The 19610-nt window shown below is 40.9% G+C and overlaps 1 protein-coding gene across 1 annotated transcript in view; it reads right to left on the bottom strand.

Moving 5' to 3' along the window:
- Nucleotides 1–19610, bottom strand: part of PDE5A (phosphodiesterase 5A) — a 94080-nt gene that overhangs the window by 62623 nt on the left and 11847 nt on the right. The window contains exons 3-4 of the mRNA XM_015413111.1: nucleotides 4442–4513; nucleotides 962–1051 (exon numbers count right to left, since the gene is read on the bottom strand). Coding sequence (XP_015268597.1) covers nucleotides 962–1051; nucleotides 4442–4513 — 162 coding nt within the window. The remainder of the gene's footprint in view (nucleotides 1–961; nucleotides 1052–4441; nucleotides 4514–19610) is intronic.

The following is a 19610-nucleotide window of genomic DNA, read 5'->3' as shown; positions in this document are numbered from 1 at the left end:
TTAGGCCCCAGCCACACGTGGGAGGCGTGGCTATCTGCGCCATCGCATTCTGATCCGTCATTATGCGATCAGACATGATGGCGGCGCACCAGGGTTTCGTCCTTCAGCACGCGCTGCAAAGAGGACGGCCGGAGGGAATAGGTGCGTGCCGCATGATCACACCAAACGATTCAGTCTGCAGCACATGGCAAACCATTTGCTAGTAGATCTTTGCAGGTACTTTTTAACTGCACATCTTCAGCGGCACCACAGGTTGGCCATGGGTGCACTACGCTTGCCAGATGTTGCGGTGTGATCACGCTCCAAAAATCCGCCCAGCATTCGTGCCTTTCGCGCGGCAAATTCTCCGTGTGACCGGGGCCTTAAGTTATCAAATCCCTAAATTTGTTAACTAAATTAAGTACTGCATATATTTCCATTTCCCCCCCAAAATGTCTGGGTTTTAATCTGAGAAAAATTGGGAAAATACATTTCCCCCCCTGTAGCTTTACCCACAGATTTTTACATCTCCAGCAGCAGCAACAATTGGGTCAGCTCACTGGTTGCCTCTTCCTTGTTATGCCAATAAAGGTTGATTGATGGTTGCCTCTTCCTGCACTGCTGTTGGTTGGTGGTAGTGTGGAAGAATGAGATAGATGATATGCCCATCATTTGCACTGCTTTTTGGACCTGAGCTGCTGTGTTGGCTTGTAGTGCCACAGGAGCTGATTGGCTTGGTATGTTCCTGGGCCATTTTAACTTCCCAGTCTGCCCTTGTTCCCTTCCCTCTAATCCCCACTTCTTCTTCTCAGCCCCTTTCCTAGAGCCAGAGCTGAGCACGCTACCCCAGCGCACCTCCCACCTTTCTGGTTCCATTTCATTCCTTCCAGGTGAAACCTTAGCCCCACAAACCAAATATTGAGTACAATCAAGAAAAATGTCAGAAAAAAAACTTTCTTGACAAATTACCTATCAGTCTCACCTGGTTTCGTCTGTTTTCAAGCAGAGATGTTTCATACAACTGAGCGTTGTGAAGAACAATTCCACAAAATGCCAAATAAGCAGCAAAATCCTGAAAACCAGATATTATGAGTTAACTGAATTGGCAGCTTGACTCTGACACCACCGAATTCCTATAATACAGATAAGTCCCAGAAGGTATTGTGCCAAGTATTACTGATGCAGGAGCAGGTGAGCTTTGAATTACACAAAAGATGATCCTATGAAATGTTACTTGGCTTGCTTTAGATCACTTATTCTCTGGACTCACATGTCAACAAACGTTTACAGTGATGCTACACCATGCAAATTTCCATGAAATACTTTGGCAGCCCCAACCAATGTACGGTTACTTTTGTACTGCTTTGCCATTTATTTCATTATCTGCCCATAACCCCACAGAAAAGGACAAAATGTTCAAGCCTACAAATACTTAGCAGGGTATCAGCTCACATGGTTATTTACACCTTGAAATGCATTTTGCTTTTAATAGCACTCCAATTATTTGGTTAAGCTTGAAGACTAAATGGAGTTTATTGTTCTTTCTTCCCAAGCATAATGCTTTAGTATCAACTGAGTGTTCTTAAAATATCTAATTCTGCCTAGGACCAGATTTGTGGACCATTTTTGCAAATTTAAAAGAATAAGACAATAGCCTATGCAGTGTACAAGATTCAGGACTCAAACAAATGTAACCCTGCAATGAGCTAACAGTAATTCCTCTTCTGTAAAAATAATGCATAGGGGTTTTATTTCAGATCAAGACCATGGTGCAAGTGGTAGAACATTAAGACTTCCCATCTATACCACTTTCCTGATGTGAAATGAATGTGGGAAGCTGCTATTTGCCCTGTTGAGATCTACACAAATTGGAAGGAGAAATGCCCCTTGAAAAGGGTTCTGTCCCAGCCCCCCTTTGCTCCGTCCCCCAAAGGAGAGAGGGAACGCCTGCTTGGCCAGCCCTGAACAAGAGGTGCTTGGCCAAGCTGGGCAGCCAGGAAAGTACACCACATCCCTCACTGTGCAAGGTGAGGCTAAGCAGACACATTCCATCCCTTGCCATGGCAAGGCCAGGCAGGAGCCTCCCTAGCTGTAGCGAGGCTGGGCTGGGCAAGGGTGAGCAGCAAGGGTATGTCCCTAGACACAGCTAGCCCTCCTCTGTTCCTCCAGCTAATGACTGCTCTCCTGTTTACACTAGGGTGGACCCAGGGTTCAGGAAGCAACAGTGAGAGGGTCCCCTAGGGCATCAGCCCCCCCCCCCCACCTCTTCCTACTGGCCTTAATGGCCAATCCACCCCATATATGTACCAGTATCTTTTTTTATCTTATTATCTTTCAACTTTCAACTTTCTACCCCGCTTTTACAGGAATGCTGGGAGCTCCATTCACATAATTCACAGCATCACGTCTCTTTGAGCACAAAGTCTAAAATGTTTTACGCAGATACTCAACTATTTGGTCCAAAACAAATAAAATGAAAAGGAACTGCTTCTTCCATTAATAAATAACTAAAACAAAATAGAGATGCTATCAAAGACTGCTATAAAATTATTTCTGACTATGCATAAGATGTTTCACTGCAGTTGTCAGGGTTCTTATATCAGTTTTAGAAAAATTGGCCCCATTTCTAACCACAACTGACTTTGAAAGGAGTATCAGTAACATCAAGTCTTTGTTCATGAATAAATGCATTCTTGAACACAGCCTGTATACTATCTCTCTCTGCTTTGTCATAATGAAAATATTCCCTAATAAGTATCTCTGGGGACCTCCACCCACATGCACTAAAAGCCTTGTCATCTTTACGCTATAAGCATCTGTTGTAGAAGGAATTAACAATGGCATCCTAAACAAAGCTTCGCCCTTCTAAACCCATCGGATGTAACTGCTTACATCGGATGTAAATCTTGCACTGCAAATCTTTTAAAACTAGGGATTTTTTTTTTCTTAAGCACAAAAGTCATGATCTGTTTTTCTTCAGGGAATTCATTGATTCCAGTGCTTCGCAGCTGTTCATCATTCACTCCATTTGGAAGGAATAAATGAATTTTGACTTCATCATTGCCAACACTCGTGAGCTCCTCCAGCCTGAGTTAAATTCTCTTTTATGCATTACAAACTGCTCATGATGTAATGCAGCTTCAAAAAGCCCCAGCTACAACATGGCATTGTAAACTACTCTGCTGAAGGCACTTCTAAATTAATCTAACATTCTGACGCTACAGTTTTATTCAGTGCGGTTATTCAATTTGTTGACGCTTTCCAAAACTGGGATACACGGCAGTTCTAATTTTCAGGCATTCATGTAACAGTAACTAGATACAGGGATTTAGACTCCTGTATTGATACTCATTCTCTAACCCACTTAAAAGGGTTATTTGCTCCTTTTTACTTTAACCGCCCATCTGTAGATAGAAACCATGTGATTATGAAGACTAAGAAAATGGTAGATTTAGTCAATATTTTCACTAGATGAACAATGTCTTGATTTTGTTACCTGCAGCATGAAAAACCATCACAACCCCAAAACTTTCAGAGAGCTGTCACTGGATAGGGCTGGTGCAGATTTTGTATGGGCCCTTCATCACAACTCCCTTCTCTCCTCACAAATGTAGCCACTCCATACCAAATGTGGCTGCCACCCATATCAGTTACCCCCATGTGGTTACAGTTAAAATGGAGGAACAGGACAGTAGTCCTATTATATTTTTAACATCATCAGCCCTGACAGGTCTAAAAATAACATTAAAACATTGGGGCTCCTGTCTCCTCCCCACCACACACCTCTTGATAGGAAATGGTAAACTGTCCCAGAGGTCCCTGCAGTGTCACAGGGGGCTTTGGAGTGACTTCCCATGTCCAGATAGGTGACAGGTTTGGAGGAGAAAACAGAATATGTAGTTCTGTTGCAAGGTGAACTTCCTTTTGTCAACAGACACCTCTTCTGTTGGGAAAAGGAGAACTGATCCAGTGTTCCCAGTGATGCAACTGTTGACAGGAGAACAAGAGTGGAAGTGATGCAACATTCAGATCCCCCAAATTAAAGAATGAATGGGTGGGCAAGGAAGAAAGATGCAAAAGCATAATCACACTACAGGTTGGGGTGGGGGGCAGATTATCATAAGAAGCTTAAAAAAGACTCTGTGTCCTTTATACTCACGAACACCTCATTAAGGGGGTTTCAATATACACTTACAGGACTGATCTCTGTATTTCAGTTGGGTTAATTTTTGTACCTACTTAACATAAAATATGATATATATTTAAAAAAACAAAAAAAACCCCCATAAAATATGATATTTTTAGAATGTCTGTAAACTCCCAAGCATCAGTTTACTCCCCCATTGCCTTCAGTAGGTAGTACTTCATTTTTGTACTGTTCACACAATCACTTTAAGATAGATTTATTAACTGCTGTTCCTCTGTGCTTGTCTGTCAATAAAGTTAAGAAAACAATTTGTACCTTCTCATCCTGCTCAGTGAATATTCCTCCAATTCCAGATTTCTTATTTATTGCTTGGGCCACTCCAACCACCTAATTAAGATAACAAAATATTAGTTAATACTGTAGGGTGTCAACAGTAGGCTATGTGGCAATTAATATTCACACTGGTTATCAAAGTCTGGTTATAAAATCTTTTGATACTTCATTCAGAATATCAAAATGCAAAACAAAGTAAGGAGCACTGCTTTTAAAACTTCAGACCACTTACGCCGCAATCCTACTGAACCCAGAAGTGTTGGTTTTCAGGTAAATAAATGTAGAATCAAGCTATTGCTTTACAAAAACAAATCCATGCAAATCAAATAACGACATTCTCTTCCTATTGCATCAAAGGTTTTGAAGGGTGCTACATGAAGGTGAGCAACCAAAAAAACCCCCTTATCTATGCATATGTTCTTTTGCTTTGGACTTGTTCTCTGAAGAGTACACTATGATAGAACGAATCCATCATAAAACCTGCCCTTCTCAGCAGCCTTTCTTCTATATGGTGTATCTTACTATTTACCCTATTTATCAGTGAGACATGTTCATGAGAACTGAAGTAGAAATCTATTGGAGTTCAATTTGCCTAATCCATAATGCTGGAGGCAGGCAATGGCAAACCACTTCTGTTCCTCTCTTGCCTATGGGATCGCCATAAGTCAGCTGTGACTTGACGGCACTTTACACCACCAATCTGCACTGAACTCTGGGGTCAATTAATTGCCTTATAGGTAAGTTGTCTGGGGGAGGAAGGGGCTCCAGTTGAACACAATGTGGCTCTTTCAGCATTAAAACCATCTGTTCAAGTCATATTCAGGGTCAAAATGTTCTCACTGTACCACCAAAAATGGCTATTGCTGATTTTGTATACTGAAATACAAAGTAAAACTTAATACTCTCAAGCAGTGAAACAGACCATTTAAATGTTAGCCATCATTTTTCTAAGGTTGCATCATGGTAATAAAGTCATTCCAAAGCTGCAGATACGTTTACATAAAGTACCACCATCTTGATACGACTGCTGAAGTTCAACATTAAGGGATGAAGGCTGCACATATAAGAATCTTCTAAAATGTTACTCTCTGTGGTGTTACCACAAGCAAGGGCTTTCCTACAGCTTGCATGCATGAAATCAAAAATAGCTCTCCTTTCTAATTTAAATCACAAAAGCTGTTCATTGTGTTCAAAACTGCTTTCAGTTCTTTTAAACCAGACAAAAACATGCTTTTAGTCTGGGATGTTTCTAAAAGGATTGTTTGATTTCAAGCTATTTGAAAGGCCTAAATGATTCATTGTGTGTATATAATAGCTCTCTAGGATTTCAAGTTTCCTATCATAACGGTCTCTTACCCTGAGCATTAATGGGAAAAGTCTTTGGAGCGCCCCATTAATGTATGTACAACTGATATTCTTGGAGCCTGCTGTGGAGAGGTAATTGAGTTAGATGAGTGACTTCTGATGTACCACTTGCAGTCCAGAGGAAATGAAATTAAAATAGCAATAGAACAGTTTTTAAAGGCTTATCTGGACATGCTTTCTGAAGCATGTGCAACTTGCCTTTTTTTCAAAGTGATATATAGCAGCACAGACTCTAACCCAGCCAGACAGGCCTGAAGGAGGCAGGAAAGTTTCATTCACATATATGTATATTGATTCTATTGAGTTTTGCAAATCCAGGGCAACATGTTCCTGATAAAGAAGGCTGTAATTCAATTTAGTCGCTTTAGCACATTAGCAGCAAGGCTGTTGCCCAGAATGTATCAGAAACAGAATTATTTGTGACCACGGCAGTTTGGAAGGGATATGAAACAGGAAATGATGACTCCTGCTATTAATGGTAGACATCAACAGATGATCTTTTACAAGGCACACATATGGAAAACTGTAGTCAGACATTAAACACCAAGTTCTAATAACTAAGTTGTAAAACTGAGTGGAAAAACACTTTCGGTATCTCAGTGGGTTAGAATATGATTAATAGTCTTCGTTCTCACATCAGCCTCCCCTATAAGCCACTGGCAACACAAATAAGATCATTGTTCTGTGTAGTTAGCCATTAGCAAGCATAGTCTCCAAATGTCCATTTTAAATAAAGGTTTTATTGTCAGGTCCATTCCATGAAATCAAATGGACCTGACAAGTTAATTGAGTTAATGGTAAACTCCTCCTGTCTTCAAACAAGCCACACAGTTTAAAGAAGCATTTTTTAAAATGTCTGAACATTGACACACTTTGAAATCCAAAACTCCCATAATTTCAAATATCTTACATCACACAGGCCTCTCAAATGAAAGATACAGCCCTCTTTAGTTTAGGAAAAGCTTTCCTAATTTAGAGCATGCCTCAAAAACCAGATAGTTCACATCTTCATATGTCAAGTTCTTTTTATCTCTGTAGAACAGGCACCACAAAGAACAGACAAGACAGCAGTTTGAGTGAAGTAAACACACTATGGACTCCCACAAAAATCCTATCAGAATTTACAATGAAACTTTCCTATGATGCCGTTTCCTCCAGACCAAATCCTCTACTCTCACCAACAACTGACACAAATTCAGCTTTTATAAACAGGGCAGCTTAGAATTCCCAAATATAACCCATTCAGTCACTAATTTTCTTATTATAAGATGGTTTCTTGTACTAGAGATATGTACAGTGATGGAACCAATTCTTATGAACAAGCCCAATATCTGCCTGCCCCCCCCTCCAAAAACAAGACTACCATTTTCCACCATTGGTGAATTTCTGCCGCCCATGGGGCTATTAAAGGCACAAGAGTCTTATCTGAAAAAGTTAAAGAATCCTAGAGATGGCCCTTTTGCTTGACTCATTCTCACTCACCCATACCACTTTTAACCTCAAAATAATCCTAAATTGTGCTGAGATGGCTTTCCCATGGCCACTCAGCAATCTTGAGGAACTGAATCTCAGTTTCCATTCCAAAATTAACAGATGAGCACCTGTATCATAATGGCTAAAATATTGGTTCCATATATACTACAATACTGTATCAATCACTGCTTGCTGCATGGTTATTGTTAAAGTCAGTCATTGTCTCCTCTTCTAGATTTCCAAAACCAAGAGTTAGGGCTGAGGATTCTGTGCTAAGAATTACAACTAAATGGGAAAAAGTAAGCGAATTTTCCAGTTTCCCAGTGTGGGCTCCCAACAGTCCACAGGTGCACAGCTGACATGCAGGTGTTACAACACTGGCCTTTTTATTTTTACTAGCTTTGAACCACAGAAAGCTGAACCCATTTCAATAGGATCACAGGCCCTCTGAAGCATTCAAAAGGAGAACACTTTCACCCTGTGTAAACACTGTGCTGCCATGAAAGGGAAGCTTGTGGTTCTTAAAGAGCTGTGAGGAAACAGTAAAAAAGGCTGTGCTAATATAGCCTTAAAAAGACATTCAGCTGCTCCTTATTAGCCCTGCAGGTATTCTTTTTACTGTGAAAAGCATGGACTCATTTATTTTTCTGAATTCTAATACCACCCCCCTGAACTTGTTAATATCTTTGGGGGGACCAGAAATGAAAACAGACACAAAGGGCTCTCCTTGATTTTAACCCTCAGTAGCATTCTAGTTGAAGGAAATTGTAGCATATGTTAATAACTGAATAATGAAAGTATGTTATTTCAAGTAACCAACCTGCCCAGATTCCAGACTCATTAGAACTGGTACAGCTCACTGGTCTTGAGTAGAGATTCAGGAAAAAAGTGGGTAAATTGGTTTTAACATTTCTCCCCCGGGAATTAAAACAAATTTATGAAATACCCTGAAATTTGGGGGAGCACAGGACAAAAACAACAACAACACTACTATGAAGTTTTTTTTTTAAAGTGCCAGTTCTGGCAAAAACATATAAAAAGTAGAAAGACTTTTTCGTTAGGACCGGCATGGATGGGAACAACTTCTTGCTACTTATATGATACCTGAACTTAGCCAGTAAGGAAAAAGAACATAACATTACTGTGCTTGGCAGAATACTGCATTCATTTATTTATACCCTGCCTTTCTCCCCCGTGGGGATCTAAAGCAGCTTATATCATTCTCCTTGCCTCCATTTTATCCTCACAACACCTCAGTGAGTTAGGTTAGGCTGAGACAGTGTAACTGGCTCCAAGTCACCCAGAGAACTTCCATGGCACATGATACATGATGCATGAGGTAATAAACTGAACCGACGTTATACCTCATACAACATCTCAAAACTTCTCAAATTTATCTCCTAAATTAATATAATGATTGTGACTAGCAAGAGACTTTGTAAAATTTCAACATGAGGTAAAATTACAGAATTTGGACTTAACTGACCCCATACCTTTAAGAATGCAACATCTTAAATTTATTTCCAAAATTATTTCCAAAGTGAATGCAATGACTTCCAAGTGCTTTCTTTACTGCGTCCTGAAAACAGAATTCAGCTTTCACTAGGCACATGACAGCCATTTGCTGTTGTTTGTGTTTTTTGTGTGGAATGTAACCATTTTATGGCCTCATAACAAAGCTGGGGGAGACTGGACACCAGCATCAACGCTGCATCTTACATCTCTAGCACAAAGCAGACTGCACCAGGGAAAGCTTCCACACTGTTATGTACCATTTGGCTGGTCCTCATAAAAAGTATGTGGACTGTGTTCTTAGTTTCTGGATATTTCAGACAAGTTTACATCTCCAGTCTTGAGGCAATAATGGCAAGACCCCTGTGATGGGGACTGCTGATTAGCAGTTCTGGCAGCAAGTCTCCTATAACCAGGTAATTGGGAACTGACAGAGACAACTCTGCAGGGTTTCTGCTAGCCTCCGGAGGCAGTTGCGTCATTAGCACAAACACAATTTGTATAACAACAAACAAGCCAGCAAGGTCATGGAGTGCATGTATTAAAGCAAGAGCATAATAATCAGTTTAAATGTCCTTAAGAAGTTTTAAGAGCAACAAAAATTATGTCCAAAGTGAAATTATATTCAATAATAGTACTTAATAAAGAATTACCAACCCATTTATCAAAATGTAATTTCTAACGCAATTGAAAAGACATCAAATATGTACAGCAATATACATGAAGGTTCACACAAAGTCCAAATACGTAATCACAATTCCATGGTAATATGAAGAAATTCCTTATACAGTGATAATGCACCAATTGAAAGGAGTGCACAAAGAGTTCAATGTTCAATAGAAAAATCTGGGTCCCCAGCCACAGGGCCCTCATCCAGCACAGCCAGTCTGGCCCACCCTTTCCTCTATGTGGGTGGTGGCTGAGCATGAGTGGCTGGGGAGCTGTCATGAGTGGCAGAAAGCCTTTTCCAGGGGGCAGCAATGGATGGAGGGGATGGCAGCATTTGTGACAGTGGCAGCCAGGCACCTGGAGGGGTTTCTTGCCATCGCAAGGGACATGGATGAGGGACAGGAGGGCATCGAGCAGCTGCTGGGGGACATCTCAGAGGCTCTAGAGGCCCCCCACTCTATGTCCTGCTCATCCTCCAGCAGGGGTTGCAGGGGGCTTGCCACAGGGACACTCTCAACAGCATGGGTGCCCTGCTGGATGGCGTGGCTGCTGATGAGCAGAGGACACCTCCCCACAATCCATTTTCTCATCTCTCGTGGCACTCAGGGGCCCTGTGCACTGTGTGCAGAGTGACACCATGGTGTCCTTGTGGGGAGGGTAGTTGGCATCCCCTTCCCCACTGATAGGTGACCAGGGCTTCTGACAGGAGTTGGTCTCTTTAAGGGGGAGTATGCAGCAGGGGAGAAGCGAGGCTCCTGTGGCTCACCCCTCTCTGTCCCCTGCCAGTGATAGATGCTTGACTAAGTCCCACTGACTCACGGCTTCCATCAGTCCTCTCTGTCCTGTCTTATTCACACACACAACCCCGGCAACAAGGCTGGAATGGAACGGAGCGGCAGAAATGGCATGGATGCCACTGTGGCATTGTCCACCAACACTGACAGAACATCTTTTCCCCATTTGGATGCTACCCCTTAGGGAGGTGACCAATGTTCCCTCTAAGCTGTGGGGTCTTGTGAGCAAAAATTCTACATTTTGAGCTACTGGCATTAAAGTTGTGAGCAAGAGATTTGGCTTCTGGATAAACTAGTTTGCTCTGGAGCCATCCTTCCTGAGCCAAGACAAAAATGTGTGAGCCAGAGGCTCAAAAACTGTGAGCTAGCTCACACTAACTCAGCTTAGAGGGAACACTGGAGGTGACTATTGGCCACTGTTACACCGCCTCAGCTCAGCTCAGGTACAACAGAGGATTGCTCTGCCCCTGTGTTTCGCCTGTATGTTTTTCTACTGCTCTGTCCCCTCAATACTACCCCCATATGCTTAAATGGCAGTTTCTACTTGCATTAAATACTTGAATACTTCAGAGCTGCTGTTTTTACTCCTTCTGCATGCAAGTGCCCATTGCCGATCCATCCTGGAGGCTCCATTCGCTTTACAAAGATAAGCTTCAATTGTCATATAACCCACCGCAGCGTTTTATGTTCACTAATTATTTTGTTTGCCTAAAAATAGACAGGCTGGCTTTTAGCCTTAAGAATGACATTGCCCTTCCTGGCTCCCTGCAGGCTTTCTCCACAGGCTGCAAATATTTCGTTAGCATTGCTAGCTGCATTCAAAGTTTTATTTTATATGGATGCTTCTTGTTGCATTTTTGTACACTCAGATCTCAGATTCTGTGAAAGCTACATCAACCCCCAAAGGGAGCGTGTGCCCTTTTTTTCATTGTTATTTCTAAGTTAAACACTTTCCCCCCTTGGCTTCCTGAGAAGATTTTAAGATTCAGTAAAGACAACACAGAAGAAAAATGATCCACTGTATCAAAGAATGCTCAAAGAAGCAGGAAATGGATCTTTGTTTCTTTCAGGGAAAGGGGAGGGGTGTTTTTGTTAAACTGTAGGATGGGGGGGGTTAGATTCTCTACCATTGCTTCTGTATTCCTGTGGAGATTAAGCTTCTTTCATGTCCAAATAGCTAAGCAATCCAAGATAGTTAGCTATTTTTCAATGCTGTCCTTTAAAGAATACCCTCATTCTTCATCACCAGGCCAGGCAGCTACAGATTCTAAAGTAGCTATGGAGCCTAATTTCCTTTTGACTTTATGGAATATGAAAAAGAGCACATAAAGATTTTATTCTGTACAATAAGTTTTTTTGCATCCTCTATGCATACTCTATGATACTTGTCCCACAATCTCTGGATGTACTGCTTTTGTCTCCTCCCTTGCCATTAAATTCATAAAAATTTCCCTCCCAGCTGCCCCATTTCCATTGCCCCCCCAGGCAGAATAACAAGACAGACAACAGTTTGGAAGTAAACAAGGGCCACTTTATTAACTATTTAACATAGCATTGCAGCAAGGGACTAGCTAAGCGAGCACGGAACAGGCAAGACAGGTGTCACTTCCCTGACGAACCTCCTTGCCCTTTTCTTGGACGGGTCACTCAGCCATTGGTCTGACTCGCGACTGGCAGTGCAGCAAACTGGTTGCCACCTAGGAGTGCCTACCCCTGAAGCCTTCCAACTTGCAGAGAGGAGCATACCCTACGAGGTTCCCAGAGGAGGTGATCACCATTCCCCACCCTGGACCTTAGAAATCCGAAGGCAGTTCCTGATGACCCCCTGTTGCCTAATGGGGAAAATTGCTGTAAGGTGCTCACCGGTTCCGGTTTCTTGCCCGCACCAAACTGCAAAGTAACCAACCTATTTATGTGTTGACCACCACAACCAACTATCCAATCCACTGCTCTCAGTGCAAGGTAGGCGAAAACACCTCCACCCATTAAGCCAATACTGGGTAGAAGCGAAAAATTCCTACCTGGCTCCAATAGGCAACCAGCAACAGCCTACACTAAGAACAGGGCGGGAGGGTGGGCAAGCACATTGGAGCAACTGCCAAATGGCAGGAGCAGAGCCCGGCTGTTTACTCAAGCCGGCTCTGCCCCCTGCCTGGGTCCTGACTTCAGGAGTCAGGCTCTCTTGCTGCCCGTCTTCCTCGGAGCAGTAAATCAGCCCCCGGTGACCAGCGGCGTTGTTGGGTCACCGGGAGCTTTGTTCCCACTTCTGCACCTCTTGCTCAGCTTTTTCCTCCTATTTGTCCAAACTTCGCATCGGCAGCATTCTCTTCTGCCCTCTGCGTCTTCTACCTGCACCATTCATTCTGTGGACTCCATGCGGACTCCATGACTTCTATATACTTCTTGGCTCCATCCAGACCTTAACACACTCTTGACAGTTTATCCTAATACAGATATTGGGAGGGGGGGTTGCTCTTGCCTCTGCTTCAACCCAAAAGAAGCATCTTCATTCCTTCTTGGTCCAGTGCTTTGAAACTGAAAGTAATGCCTTGAAGAAAACCCAGACCTTGCTTGGTAACATTAACTGGAAACTTAAGGCATATTCCTAAGGAGAGTTGCAGTACCATTCTAATCCCATTGGCTTCAATGGATTTAGAAAGGTATAGGTTGGATTAGAATTGCACTTAGATACTTGAAAACACATACAACACAATAAAATGATGTATGATAGAGAAAAGACATAATTTCATCTTCAGAAACAGGTTAAAATGGCCTGGAGATGTTAGAATTCATTTCAGTCATTCAGAATGTATGTGATGTACAAGACTGCCTTTGCAGCTGTCTGCGGACAACGTTAAAACTGTTGAAGAGAGGGCTGATAGTGGTTTTTCAGTCCAAGCTCTAAAATTAATAAATGGATTTTGCTCTTTCTTTAAGATATGTGTCTTATTCTGTGGATATGTTTTTCCCTTCATGGCCCCAAATCATTCAGGTATTTTGCAACTGATTTTCTTCCTTCAACAAGAATTATTAATTTTAAAAGGATACCATATGCCTTCCCTTTTCATGGCAAAAAGAGTGTGTTTTTATTTATAAATATCACCATCATATGATTCTCTGATGAAACAGGAAAATTGCATTGACACTCATGAACTTTCCACAAAATCAGTTTCTTATGCAATAAATGCACACGTGTTCCTATGTATGCATTCAGAAAACAGACTGTTCCCCCACTGCAGTGATGTTATTGTGGGTGTACCACATTTCCATAGCATTCAAAGGACAATATTTGTATTCTAACTATTGTGATCACTGGGCTAAAAGTTCAAAAAAGACACTGAGCACCATGAACCTATCACTAGTTTTGTACCAAGTGATCAAAGCAGCTGCATGCAGGAGATGGAATGGATCATGCCCAAAATATTTATAAATGGCTATGGGGAAAATAACTTATACTTTAATTAGAATATGCTTGTGACTTGCTTTCAGTGATCGTTAGAAAGGCCATATATCTTTGGACTGTTACCAGTAACACTAAGAACCAAAGCAGCTTCCTTTATCTGCTAGACAGATCTTTATGATGACGACGATAATAATGTTTATTTTTTAAATTGCGAGGCGCATCTTGGGAAAGAGAACCCAAATGTTTTATGCTGTTAGCATTTTTTATTTTTAAAAACTAGGAAAAGCAGCTAAAAGCAGATGGTAATTTAGGGGTTGACTCAGTAGATCAAGTCTTGTTCCAGAAATGTGTCAGTAAGGCATTGTGGTGAGAGTGATGAAAACCTTCTGGTAAGAGAATTTAAAAGGGGGAAAAATCCCCTAAGAAACAGTCCACAACTTAAGTCTGTCTAATTTAAACTGCCTAGAAATGAGTGTGGCTCGTCATCCCCTCCCCCCATATATCTTGCGTTAATTCATTCATCTATGTATTTGTTTGGGGGGGAAGGCAGCATGGTATAGCCTGGTCTTGTCCGATCTTGGAAGCTAAGTAGGGTCAGTACTCGGAAGGGAGGCTGCCAAGGAATACTCTGCAGAGGAACACAATGGCAAAAACCATCTCTGTTTCTCACTTGCTTTGCAAACCCCTTGCTGGGGTCGGCTGTGACCCGACAGCACTTTATGCACACATTCATTTCACATTTTTAAAGTTAAGAGAGAGATGTGCCTCACTTCAGCTATAACTTAGTTTACATTTATGAGAGTAAATCTATCACATATTTTCTTTCAGAAGCTAGGAACAGTAGTCTAAACAGTTATCCCAAAGAGTATTACAGTACTGCAGTATCATGATAAAAGAATACAGAAAGGGTGTGAAGAAAGGCTAAACTCCACCTACCTCCTTATGAATCTACCCAAACTTCTGAGATCTTCTGAGGCCCTGTTCCCAGCACCCTCTTTCTGAGAGTAGCCTGGTGGCAACCCTGAAGAGGGCCTTTTCAGTTGTATCACCAAAACTCTGTAACTCTGTTACCAGAGAGACTTGCCTGCCCCCTTCTGCTGTTGACTTCTACAAGTAAGTAAAGACTTTTTTTGTTTCATGTGATGTTCCCTCAGTAATACCATTTTCCTCCCCATGTTTTTAATTGTTGTTTTTATATTTTTGTCTGTGTATTTTAGCTTGATTTCAATTGTTTTAATTATGTGTTTTGTTTGCTTTTAATGTTTTTAAGATATGTTTTTATTAGGTATGTTTTTAATCTGTTAGCAGCCTTGAGGGCCTTGATGAGGGCGGAAGGCTACAGTTTACATTTAGTAAAGAAAAAATACACCTGAAGGGGACATGGTAGATTTTTATAAAAATTTTGCATGGAGTGGAGCTAACAACATTGGAGGAAAACCTCAGCCTCTATGTCCTCTGGTTGGCCAGTGTAACTGGCTGGTCAAAGGATGCTGGACTAGATGGACCACAGGTCTGATCTAGCAGGGCTTTTCTTATGCTCTTAGTATTTAATTCCTCTTTGATCAAATATGGCCAGCTAATCAGCAACCATGTGCTAAAGCCTAATGAAGTTTATAGTAAAATGAAGTTTGCAAATCAATGGCTTGAAATATTCTTGGTTTGTTTTAGTCTGCTTATGTAAAGAAAGGATTTGTCATAAGCAAAGCATGGAGTTCACCTATCAGATTTCCATCACCAGACATCAAAACATGCAGTGGTATGCTCAGTCATCAGCTGACTCAAGGCCAGCTTCGGCGCTTACCCCAGGAAAAAAGAAGTTTGAAAAAGAACATTTTAGATGGCAGCAATAAATGTTACATTAATATGAAATGGTATATGGTATATTTCAAGACCTGATGAAATGAACAGTTTTGGAAATGGGAAAAGTGTTCTATTTAAGTACCGGGAGTAACCAGCTACAAGTAATCTACTCATACTGTACTCTTGAACATTTGCCCCAGTGGAGTAAGTAAAATCCCTGCAAAGCTAGTGTAACAAGATAAACATCTACAGAGTATTTGCAAGGCTGCTGAATATTTAGATTGCAAACTTATTAGAAATGAAGTACAGCCGTGGGTGAGATAAACTAGTTTGTAGATGTCATCAAATTATTCAAGATAGTGAAATCCGAAGCAGAGTCTGAAAAGCTCCAGAAGGAGCCAAATTCACAATGAAATGACAGCTGAATCTAAGTTTAAAGAGAAGCCTATTGGGAGGGGGGAAAGTTATCCTTGACAATGATCAAGAGTTAGAGCATGTTGTCTGAAGTGAACGGTTAAAAATACTGGGGTTCTTAGAAAAAAGGATGATTGAGGGGGGAAAGAGCCATACAGTTTGGTGTAGTGGTTAAGTGCGTGGACTCTAATCTGGGAGAACCGGGTTTGATTTCCCCCACTCCTCCACCTGCAGCTGCTGAATGACCTTGGGCAAGCCATAGTTCTGTCAGAGCTGTTCTCTTAACAACAGTTCTGGAAAGAGCTATCTCAGCCCCACCTACCTCACAGGGTGTGTGTTATGGGGAGGGGAAGGGAAAAGTAGGCCGCTCTGAGACTCTGAGTGAAGGGCAGGATATAAATCAAATATCTTCTCCTCCTCCTCCTCCTCCTCGGGAGAATAAATACAGTTTTTTTTTTCCAGCTGATGGAGCCAAACAATAAGAGACATCAGTATGTGGCTTGTTTGTGAACTTCTCCTGGACATGAGTATTCTGTTAGAAACAGAATGCTGGACTGCTTGAACTTTTAGTCTGAAAGTCTGTTTATTATTTTTACCTCATTCCCCCATCCCTGCCTCCAGGGAGCCACAAGGGACTTGCATGATCTCCTCCTTACCCTTATTTTATCCCCACATTAGGTAGGTCAAGCTGAGTGAAAGAAACTGGCTAAGATCACCCAGTGATTTACATGGCAGAGTAGGAAAATAAATCTACTGGGAGTGCCCCAATTCTAGTCTACCTCTGTATCTTACACTGTTAACAAAAGCAAGTTATTTTACATAAATATAAATGGTTGCAATGAAAGGAGTCACAAATTCAAGAGATTTTTTAAAAACGAAGGTACTGCTCAGGATTCTATTTCCTTCAGATATGAGAAGTATGAAAACTGGAGAGAAGGACTTTTTGGCAGTGACACCCTTCTCAGAGTAGTTTGTTTGACACCACTGATCCTCTCTTCAACATTAGGCAAAAATTAAGAACATAAGATTGTAAGAACTGTTTGATCAGACAAGTAGTTCATCTAGCCCAACAATCTGTTTCATGCAAGTCAACAAGTTTGTTTACTTCATTTATTCATTACTTCATTTATACCTTGCCCTTCTCTACAATGGAGAACCAAAGCAGTTCATGTAATTGTCTCCTCCATTTTATCCTCACAACTACCCTATGAGCTAGGTTAGGATGAGAGTGTGTGAATGCCCCAAGATCTACCCAGCAAGCTTCCATGGCAGAGTGGGCATTAGAACCTGGGTCTCCTAGAATCTAGTCCAACTTTTTAACCACTACACCACAGTTGCTCACACACATTGGCTCTCTAGAGGACCAACAAACAGGGCATAGAGACCAAGTGAAGCCCTAATGTTGCCTCCTGGCATTAGTATTTAGAGATTTACTGCCTTTCAATGTGAAGATTTCCTTTTATCAAGGTGACTAAAGCCATTGATAGACCTATCCTATATCAGCCTGCCTAACTCTGTGCTCATTGCCATCACTATGTCCACTAATAGAGAATTCCACAATTTAATTACCTGTTGAATAAAGAAATATTTCCTTCTGTCTGTCCTGAATCAATTTAGTTTATATTCTCATTCATTTTCTTGAATGTTGGTGCTGTCTTTTAATTTGTCTGTTTCTGTTAATTTTATTCTTATAATACCATTGCCTGATTTGGAAATTGCTGTGTCAGTGCTTTAGGATTCTCTCGAATCTTTTTGAAAGATTTAAAGGCATATTTATTTTAAACATAAACCTGTACATAAAGAGTCATGTGTAGTTGCAACCAATATGATTAAACACCCTTTTAAACTTGTTTTTATTCACAACAGTATTAAAATATTAATGTATTTGAAAATGATTTGAAATGCTGCTGGGGGGGGGGGAAGAGAATTGGAAAACAGCAAATACAAAACTTCTCCTTGACTGAAAATCACAAGCCAATAGAAATGTCCACACACTCAAAACAAACCTTGGGACAGTCCATCAGAAGGCCAACTTGAAGACAGATTTTTGCCATGTGTGTTTTGTAAATGCTCAACAGGCCGCCAATCAGGTGAAGGGGAGATGGAGCAATAATTTTACATTAATCTGCAAGTATACAGCAAGATTTTACTCATGAGGATTAAGTAATCTTTACTTTAGTAAGACTTTAGCCCCAGTGGCATCTATTGGATTATAAGACTGTACTACTTGGTTTTATACACTGTTAGTACTTTATAAGGACTTTAAAAAACGATGAAGACAAAGTAAGAGAATCCCGGTGTCTTTAAAAAAGAGAATTCATAACTTATCCAACGCAATCTCTGCCAGCCATCAATCATATCTTGTCAGGAGTTCAGGACTGAAGGTTAATCAAGGCAAATCTTTACTTTATCCAATAAATTTATCTAAAGATGAAATTTCATATATTACAGATCATTATTCTTATCAGTGGGTCAAATCTTGGAATAAACATACCGTTGAGTCTTTGAGATCTAGTCAAATATAACTTTCTAGAGTTGAATAAAATATTTTTGGATACTGTAAAAAAATGGAATGATTTTCCCTTGTCCTGGATGGATACAAATCAACATAATTAAGACTTTCATTCTTCCAAAAATTATTTTTCTTTTTAGAACACTCTCTATTGGTCTCAAATTGGATCAACTTTAAAAATGGCAATGTTCCTTGAACGAGTTTGTATGGCACAATAGTCACTCGAGAGTCAATTTCTACACTCTTCATCGCCCAATTAGTAAAGGCTGTATAGCCCTTCCTGATATTCAGCTTTACTATAAGGCATCAATTCTATCCTTTTTACCAAAATTGTATACTTCTGATTGGAAGATTATAGAGGATGTATCCCAAAAATATCAAAAGTTTATTATGGTGTAAACCTTATAAGCATCCGAAAGGAATCCAAACTAGTAACTTCTTAATTTCTTTATTTCAGACTTGGGACAAATACAAGAATTAATTTGCTCCCTTTCTTTCTCCAATTTCTAGCTTTTTAGATCAAAGCTGGTTCCTTCCGAGAAACAGTTCTTCTTACTTACTCCATTACTTAATAATGGAGGCCGCCCTGTCCAGATTCATTGATATTTTGCACAATGGAAGGATATTGGATAAATTGAAATTAGAACAGAAATTGAGAATTACTATTTCAAGGTTTGAATATCTTCAATTAAAACTCTTGATTGATTCCCCACATATATGGAGTCAACTTAACAGACTTCTTACTGAATTTGAGCTATTTAAAAAACAATACTTACACATGCAGAAAGGATTACTTTCTAGAATTTATGATATTTTATTACAACAAAGTTTAGGTCATCACTTACATTATCAAATAGCGTGGACCAAAAATTGCAATCTTACTATTAGCAATTCTCAATGGGAAAAAATATGGCGAGCCCCTACATCTATATATCTAATAGCCAACTTGCCCCCGGAGTGCGGATCGCTAAATCAGCGCTCCGGGGGCAGCTGGGGGGCCGGGGGAGGTTTGTGCACACGTGGGCCAGTCCCCACATGTGCACAAAAATGCAAAAACTTAAAAAAAAATTCAGGGGGATGTTTAAATCCCCCCCGAACGTGCAAGAGCGTTCCGTGCGCATGCGCACGGAACGCTCAGCGAACTCCCTCGCCACCGCCACTTCAGGGGGGGAAGAGAGCAGTGAGGGAAGCGGCAAGCCGGGAGGGGGA

Source organism: Gekko japonicus, unplaced genomic scaffold (genome assembly GCF_001447785.1).
Source record: "Gekko japonicus isolate JY-2015 unplaced genomic scaffold, Gekko_japonicus_V1.1 scaffold4014, whole genome shotgun sequence".
Classification (NCBI taxonomy): Eukaryota; Metazoa; Chordata; class Lepidosauria; order Squamata; family Gekkonidae; genus Gekko; species Gekko japonicus.
Note: the sequence above shows the minus strand (reverse complement) of the source record. Positions and strands in the feature narration are given on the sequence as shown.